Genomic DNA, 8,649 nt, shown 5'->3' with positions numbered 1-8,649 from the left:
CTGACAGCAGGCTGGCTCAGATATAGAAGTGGAAAAGAGTGGGATTTATCTTCTCTGTTCCATAGGCTACTTCAGCTTCTGCTAATGCCGATGCTTCAGCAACCATTAAAAGTCCAGATTGTTTTCTTCTTCCCTGGGACTAATCAAGTCAGAGAAGAGACCTGTGAGATATTGGTGGTGGTCTCAGCTTGAAATGTCCATTCATAATGGTAGAGAAATCAATCAGAAATATCCAGGCCACTAACATGCTGTTTTCCTCCTGGGCCTTAATCTTATTGGTATTAGGAATTATCATGGATGACTGGGTTGAACTGAATTCTGAAACAAAAAAAAATAGAAAAAGCCACAGTCCGTGGACATACACAACCATTTGGCCAGAAGGTAAGAACTATACCATGGAAAGATGTGTGGGGAGGGAAGGTTCATCTTTCCTTAACTTCTATTCACCTCCCCAGCTTACCCATTATTCTCTGGTGCAACTTCCTCGGGTTTCAGTGTGCCCATTTCCATAATCAACGTAGTCAAGGCAGACTGCAAAATCTCACCATTTGTATGTATTTGAGAAAAGTTTAGAAGTTCATAGACTTAATTGCTGGGCAGTTGAGAAGTTTTGGCAGTAGCGGCAGGGTGGCCAGCACATCTAGAACATGAGGGTGTAAAAAAGAAAGGTAGCTGGCGACAAGGGAAGTAGGTTATATTGCCACTGGAGGTGGATGGAATAAAATGGAGTGTTTCATAAGAAATGAGCTCTGAGAAAAGGATAGAAGAGAAAGAAGCTTACAGAGATACCAAGATAGAGAATAATTACTTTTGGTTCTCTCTCCCATCACCTTATGGTTCCCTGCCTCTTTATTCTACCCCCCTTCTCTTTATTATTTAACCAAACATTTTACCCTATTCCCATTTTTACTTAGAGATTTGTAGCCCCCAGGTGGAAATGAGTCTAGAAGAAATATCCGTCCTCTCATTACAGCTTCTGTTTTCCAATAGATGAACTGAAAGTGGTTAGGATCATTATGATTTTGGTCCTCAACCTTTCCTTCTTCCATAACTTGTTCCTGGGCTTAGAATTCACCTATATGATTCCTCAAACAAAATACATCCTCTTCATTGATGTCTTCATCAGTTTCTTCACAGGTAACTTCCTGGATTGCCTAACACAGGCTTGGAGGTATACTTGGTTTGTGGGTTCAGTCTATAGCTTGTGACTAACATGGTTTTCCCAGTTCTTTGGTGCAGATATGCAGCTTCTGAATTGAATCTACCACTGAAGTGGGATAGGTTCTTGGACAAGGTGCAGGGTGGAGGCTTAGAAGAAGTCAGATGCATCTGGGGCTAAGATGAGTACAAGAGCCACAGTTCCTCAAAAGGGGCTTTTTTTCCCCCTTTTGTTTGGACATCAGGTATCCTTCTGCTCTGTGCACTCCTAATGTATCATCTAAAGCTAAGGCAAGATCAATTCATGTACTACTCTAGTTATAAGATCACCTGGATCATTCCCATGGCCTACTTGAATGTTTCCTTCTTTTTTACCTCCGGTGAGTGTCTTCAGGGCCCTTGATGGGTGATAAGAACCAGTCTACCCATGATAGAAGGGAGAGTGAAAGGGGAAAGGCGAATGGGGAAAAAGGTGCTAACTCTTGCATTTTAAAGGGCTAAAAAGTTCAAGTGGACTCATTTTCTGATGACAATTCCCATTAAAGATAGAGTTGGAAATTAGGGCTGTACAACATGTTCAATATGTTTGCTTCAAAGTGTAGCTCCTTATTTCTGCCTTTTCTACTGTCTCTCACACCCTCCCCATTTCAGGGCAGAGATAACCACCCAAGTCAAGACTAAGGAGAGTGGCTGATAGGGGAGGTTCACTTATGTGGTGAAAGGCAGTAACCCTGGGTGTACAATGTAGCGCCAAGGCAGTTTTAGGTCAGAGGGAAGCAATATCTATCTAATGCTAATTGTTCACCCACCAACATTGGAGACCCTCCTTTTCTAAAAAGTCTTTAAAATTTAACCTAGAATTGCACTTTCTAACTCAGAAGCACGTCTTCTTTCAAAAAGAATCCTCAATTTTGTTAAGTTGAGCAGTAAGCTTTTTTGCATACACTTTTAGTCTCTTCCACTAAAGCATCTCCCTCCCAAATGGCCTGGGGCAATTCAAAGGGACCTACTGGGCTTTGGGTCAGCGTTTCTCTGTCAACATGGAGGGAAATGTTTCTGTGACTCTCCACTGTTCCTTTATCACCCTCCCCTGGCTTCTCTTTTCCCCAGGAGCTCTTTCTTTCCTACAGTACAAGAAGTCCAGGAATAGTTGTGCCTGTATGAACATCACCCATGATCCTTCCAGAGGAAGTCAGGATATACAAGAATCTGGGAGTACTGTTCAAGTTCTTTCATTACCAGCACGCACTGCAATGCCTCGTAGTATTGTCCGTGTACAATCTATGCGTTCAGGGGAAGATGCGCCAAAGAAATCACAAATCCAAAAACGTCGTGTAACCTGGGCCCTATGATTTAACAATCTATTTTTCAGTATATGCTCATCTGAATGGAAACAGTTTTGTGTATATGTGCTGTGTGTATCTTAACCGTGTAGTCTGTGTTGGCGTTATGTAAATGACTGATTGGGTTGGGGGTCTGTAAGAAGATCCAGAAGATGGCTTTTTTAAAAAAAAATCTTTGTCTGCTGAACACTTTCTTCTATTTGTTCTCACCATTTAAAGACATTTGTTATTAATATAATAAATATTATCATATAATACTTGCTGTATTGTTAATTATATACATCAGAAAAATTTAGAGTAATATATACCTTTTGTTTCTTTTGTTTATTTTATTGTGAAATCCCCCCCTCCCACCTCCGAGCCACTGTTCTCAGTCTAGTTGTAGCAGACACCGCTTACTGGCCCATGTTGGTATTATGATCATTGCACTCTACCCAGCTGAGGCAGTCGGTAGCCAGCCGACCGCTGACCGCTCACTGCAGCTCACTGCAGCTCTTGCCAGCTGCTGGTCGCTCAAGCTGGCTGCCGGCCACTCATGCTTGCTACCGGCTGCTCATGGTGGCTCACGGCAGCCCATAGCAGCACACAGCAGCACACAGCAACACGCAGCAGCACACGCCGACCTCCAGTCACTTACGGCAGCCCAGCTCCAGGTTGAGCCATTGTTCACAATCTTAGCTGTAGAGCGTGCAGCTTACTGGCCCATGTGGGAATTGAACGGGCAGCCCTGTTGTTCAGAGCTTGCCCTCTTACCAATTGAGCTATCCGGCCACCCCTATTGTGAAATATTTCAAACAGTCACAAAAAATGCAAAACAATATGATAAAGGCCTGTGTACACATCACCCAACTTTATGAAATTTTCACATTATATACTACTTGCTAGAGGTGTTTTAAAATTAATTTATAGACATAACTGCTGGTCCTCTAAAATTTCTCTAATCTCATTTCTCTCCTTTGTTTCTCATCACAAAACACTTTGAATAATGCATTGCTGATTGTTTTATATTAATGCTTTCATTTTTACTACAAATTTATGCATCTATAAGAATTATATAAATTAGCTTTCCAAGTGTTCAAATATTATGCAATATACTGTACAGATCATGTTTTGCAACTTGCTTTGTTCACTCAACTCTATAGTTTTGTGATTATTTTTATTTTTCAATTATAGTTGAGTATTCAGTATTGTTGACATTCAGTATTTTTTTATATTAGTTTCAGGTGTACAGAGTAGTGGTTGGACAATTATATAATTTATGCAGTGGTCCCCTCCATAAGTGTAGTACACACCTGACACTATATATAGTTATTACAATATTATTGAATATATTCCCTACACTGTACATCCCAGTGACTATTATGTAACTACCAATTTGTTCTTCTTAACCCCTTCACCTTTTTCACCCAGCTCCCCAACCCCCAACTCATCTGGTAACCATCAGTTTGTTCTCTGTATGTATGAATCTGTTTTCTTTTTGTTGTTGTTTATTTTGTTCTTTAGATTCCACAAACAAGTGAGATCACATGGTATTTGTCTTTCTCTGACTCACACTACTCAGCATAATACCCCATAGGTCTACCATGTTGTTGCAGATGGCAAGATTTCATTCTTTTTAAAGGCCGAGTAATATTCCATTGTATATATGTACCACTGCTTTTTTATCCAATTGTCTATTGATGGGCATTTTGGCTGCTTCCATATCTTGGTTATTGCAAATAGTGCTGCAGTGAACACAGGGGCATATATATCTTTTCAAATTAATGTTTTAGATTTATTCAAATAAATATTCAGAAGTGGAATTGCTGGGTCATAACTTAGTTTTATTTTTTATTTTTTGAGGGAACTCCAAATCGTTTTCCACAGTGGTTGTATCAATTTGCAAACCCACCAACAGCGTACAATGGTTCCCTTTTCTCCATATCATCACCAAGACTTATTGTTTGTTGATTTATTGATGATGACCATTCTGACAGGTGTGAGGTAATATCTCATTATGGTTTTTATTTGTTTGATGATTAGTGATATTGAGCATCTTTTCATGTCTATTGGCCATCTGTATGTCCTCTTTAAAGAAATGTCTATTCAGGTCCTCTGCCCATTTTTAAATTGGGTTATTTGTTTTTTTTCATGGTGTTGTATGAGGTGTTTTTTTAAAAAAATAAATTTTGCATGTTAATCCCTTAGCAGATGTAGCATTGGTAAATATCTTCTCCCATTCACTAAGATGTCTTTTTGTTTTGTTGATGATTTCCTTGGCTGTGCAAAAACTTTTTAGTTTGTTGTAGTACCATTTATTAATATTTTTCTTTTGTTTCCTTGCCCGATGATATATATATATAAATATAAAATATCACTAAGAGCAATGTCAGAGAGTTTACTGCCTATGTTTTCTTTTAGGAGTTTTATGGTTTTGGTCTTACACTTCAGTCTTTCATCCATTTTTTTTTTTTTAAGATTTTATTGGGGAATTGGGGGAGGGGAACAGTGCTGGGGAATCAGGGGAAGGAGAACAGACAGTTGCTGTTGTTTTGTTCTTAGTCTAGTTGTGGAGGATGTTGCTTCACTGGCCCAAGCTGGCACCATCATTGTGCTCTTCCCGGGCGAGGCAGATCAGTCACCGGCTTCTGGACGGCCGCTCACGGCGGCTGCTGTCCGCTCACGCTGGCTGCCGGCTACACATGGTAGCCCATGGCAGCCCACTGCAAGCAGGGTACTGCAGCCTACGCTGTCGCCAGTGACCCACGGCAGCCCAGCTCCAGATTGAGCTGTTGTTCAGCATCTTAGCTGTGGAGGGCAGTGTCACTGGCCCTCATACGTGGGATCTGAACCGGGGCCCTGTGGCATCCCAAGCCAGTTCTTCAACCAACGCGCCACTAGGCTGGCCCCTTTCATCCATTTTGAGTTTTTCCTTGTATATGGTGTATGAAGGTGGTCCAGTTTCAGTTTTTTTGCGTGTATCTGTCCAGTTTTCCCAACATTATTTATTGAATAGACCATCTTTACTCCACTGCATGTTCTTTCCTATTTTGTCATAGATTAATTGACCATATGGGAGTGGGTTTACTTTGGGGCTCTCTATTTTATTCCATTGATCTATGTGTCTGTTTTTATGCCAATCTCATGCTGTTTTGATTTTTATAGACGTGTAGTATCATTTCATATAAGGTAGCATGATACTGCCAATTTTGTTCTTTTTCTTAAGATTGCTGTGCCTAATCAGGGTATTTTGTGATTCCATATAAATTTTAGGATTATTTGTCTTAGTTCTGTGAAGAAGGCCATTGGTATTTTGATAGGGATTTCATTGAATCTATACATTGCTTTGGGTACTATGGATATTTTAACAATGTAAGTTTTCCTATTCATGAACACAGTATATGCTTCCATTTTTAAAAAATCTTCTTCAGTTTCTTTCTTTAATAACTTATACTTTTCCAAGTACAGATACATTAACGTCTTTGTTATTTTTATTCCTGGGTATTTTACTTTTTTTTGATGCAATTGTAAATGGGATTTTTTTCTTAACTTATCTTTTGGACAGCTTATTGTTGGAGTATAAAAATGCAACTGATTTCTTAATATTAATTTTGCATCCTGCTACTTCACTGAAGTAATTTATCAGTTATAATAGTTTTTTGGTGGAACCTTTCAGGTTTTCTATATGTAGTGTCATGTCATCTGCAAATAATGACAGTTTTACTTCTTCCTTTCTCATTTGGATGCCTTTTACTTTTTCTCCTGTCTGATTGTTGTGGCTAAGACTTCCAATACTACTAGGGGTGCCAACTTTGATTAGCATTGCTCAAGCAGTAGTTTGCCCTAATTAGAAGTGTCTGGATGCTGATGGTAACCACTTTGAACACTTCTTATAATTGCAGAAGTCAAACGTGAGTTGTATTCATCTTTTGTTATCAGTATATATTGAGCATGACAATTTTAATAGTTTTTCCCTTTCTTAAAATGTGTATACATTTTTTGGGCACCCTCTGTATATTGAATAAAAGTGGTAAAAGTGGGCATTCTTGTCTTTTTTTCTGATCTTAAGGATGCTTTCAGCTTTTCCCCTTTGAGTATGGTATTAACTGGGAGTATTTTATATATAACCTTTAATATGTTGAGATATGTTTCTTCTATACCACTTTGCTGAACGTTTTTATCATACATGTATAATAATTTTGTCAAATGCTTTTTCTGCATCCATTGATTTGAGTACATGATTTTTATTTTTTATTTTTTTGTTTCTGTGATGTATCATGTTAATTCATTTGTGGATCTTGACAAACCTTGCAGCCCAGGAATAAATCACACTTGATCATGGTGTATGGTCCTTATAATGTATTGCTGAATTTGTTTTGCTAATATTTTGAAGGATTTTTGCATGAATGTTCATAAGGGATATGGATCTATAATTTTATTTTAAATATTTTTTATTTTTTATAATGTCTTTGTCTGGTTTTGGAATCAGGGTAATCCTGGCCTTGTAAAATAAGCTTTGGAATTTTCCCTCCTCTTGAAATTTTTGAAATAGTTTAAGGAGGATAGGTGTTCATCCTTTTTTGAATGTTTGTTAAAATTCAACTGTGAAGACATCTATCTGGCTCAGGACTTTTGTTAGTTGGGAGTTTTTTTGATTACTGATTAGATTTTGTTAGTAGTAATCAGTTGGTTCAGATTTTCTATTTCTTCTTGATTCAGTCTTGGAAGTTGTATGTTTTTAGGAATTTATCCATTTCTTCCAGATTGTCCAATGTGTTGGTATATAATTGTTCATTGTATTATCTCATAATTCTTTGTATTTCTGTGGTGTTGGTTGTTACTTCCCTGTCATTTGTGATTTTATTTATTTAGGTTCTCTTTTTTTTCGTGATGAGTTTGGTTAAAGGCTTATCAATTTTGTTTATCTTTTCAAAGAACCAGCTATTGGTGTCATTGATCTATTGTATTTATTTTTTTTTAGTCTCTACTTCATTTATTTCCACTCTGATCTTCATTATTTCTTGTCTTCTTCTTACTTTGAATCTTTTGTTCCCTAGTTCCTGTAAGTGTAAGGTTAGATTGTGTATTTGAGATTTTCTTTTTCTTTTCTTTGATTTTCTTTTTTTTTTCTTTGAGGTAGCCTGTATTGCTATGAATTTCCCTCTTAGGACTGCTTGTGGTGTCCCATAGATTTTGGGTAGTTGTGTATCTTTTGATTTCTTCTTTGATCTCATTTTTGACCAATTCATTATTTAGTAGCATGTTATTTAACCTCCATATTTTTCTGTGTTTTTCAGTTTTTCTTTTGTAATTGATTTCTAGTTTCACACCATTGTGGTCAAAGATGATGCTTCATATGACTTAAATCTTTTTAAATTTATTGAAACTTGTTTTGTGGCCTAATATGTGGTATATCTTGGAAAATGTTCTATGTACACTTGAAAAAAATGTATATTCTGCTGCTTTGCCATGAAATACTGTAAAAATATGAATTAATTCTATCTATCTAGTCTAGTGTGTCATTTAAGGAGATTTTCCTTGTTGATTTTCCGTCTGGTAGATTTATCCATTAGTATCAATGGGGTGTTAAAGTTCTCAAGTATGATTGTATTACTGTTGATCTTCCCCTTTATGTCTGTTAATATTTGCTTTATATATTTAAGTCCTCCTATGTTGAGTGCATAAATGTTTACAAGGACTATATCCTCTTGTTGGCTTGATTCCTTTATCATTATGTAATGTCCCTCTTTGTCTCTTATTATAGTCTTTGTTTCAAAGTCTATTTTATATGATATAAATATTGTTATCTCAGTTTTTTTTCATTTTCATTCACATGAAACACCACTTTCCAATATTTTATTTATAATTTAAAGCTATTTTTAGATTAATTTATAATTTTGTCCTTATCAAATATGTGGTAATTTTGTCTGATTGTAGTTGTAAGTTTACATTGGCATTATTGAAAGAATAGGGATGGTTGCCATCTTTTCCTTTTAAAAAAGAGGTGTTTTTTTTTTAGTTTTTAAAAAATATTTTTATTGGGGATTTCGGGGGATGGGAACAGTGCTGGGGAATTTGGGGAAGGGGAACAGACAAGTTGCTGTCATTTTGTTCTTCAGTCTAGTTGTGGAGGATGTTGCTTCACTGGCCCAAGCTGGCACCATCATTG

The 8,649-nt window shown here is 37.1% G+C and overlaps 1 protein-coding gene across 1 annotated transcript; it reads left to right on the top strand.

Annotated features, from left to right (window-relative positions):
* The first annotated feature begins 206 nt into the window (after positions 1-206).
* On the top strand, positions 207-2,510 carry TMEM225 (transmembrane protein 225). The gene is made up of 4 exons (XM_019628322.1): positions 207-381; positions 991-1,137; positions 1,404-1,538; positions 2,269-2,510. Exons 1-4 carry the CDS (start codon positions 207-209, stop codon positions 2,508-2,510), a joined length of 699 nt encoding a protein of 232 aa, XP_019483867.1.
* Positions 2,511-8,649: the final 6,139 nt, after the last annotated feature.

Source organism: Hipposideros armiger, unplaced genomic scaffold (genome assembly GCF_001890085.2).
Source record: "Hipposideros armiger isolate ML-2016 unplaced genomic scaffold, ASM189008v1 scaffold_781, whole genome shotgun sequence".
Lineage (NCBI taxonomy): Eukaryota > Metazoa > Chordata > Mammalia > Chiroptera > Hipposideridae > Hipposideros > Hipposideros armiger.
Note: the sequence above shows the minus strand (reverse complement) of the source record. Positions and strands in the feature narration are given on the sequence as shown.

Bases quoted from the DNA above. Each gene is read 5' to 3' on its own strand.
- TMEM225 (XM_019628322.1), top strand. From the start codon at position 207: ATGGTAGAGAAATCAATCAGAAATATCCAGGCCACTAACATGCTGTTT. The intron at 382-990 runs GTAAGAACTATA...GTTTTCCAATAG, and splicing joins CACAACCATTTGGCCAGAAG to ATGAACTGAAAGTGGTTAGG. The intron at 1,138-1,403 runs GTAACTTCCTGG...TTTGGACATCAG, and splicing joins CTTCATCAGTTTCTTCACAG to GTATCCTTCTGCTCTGTGCA.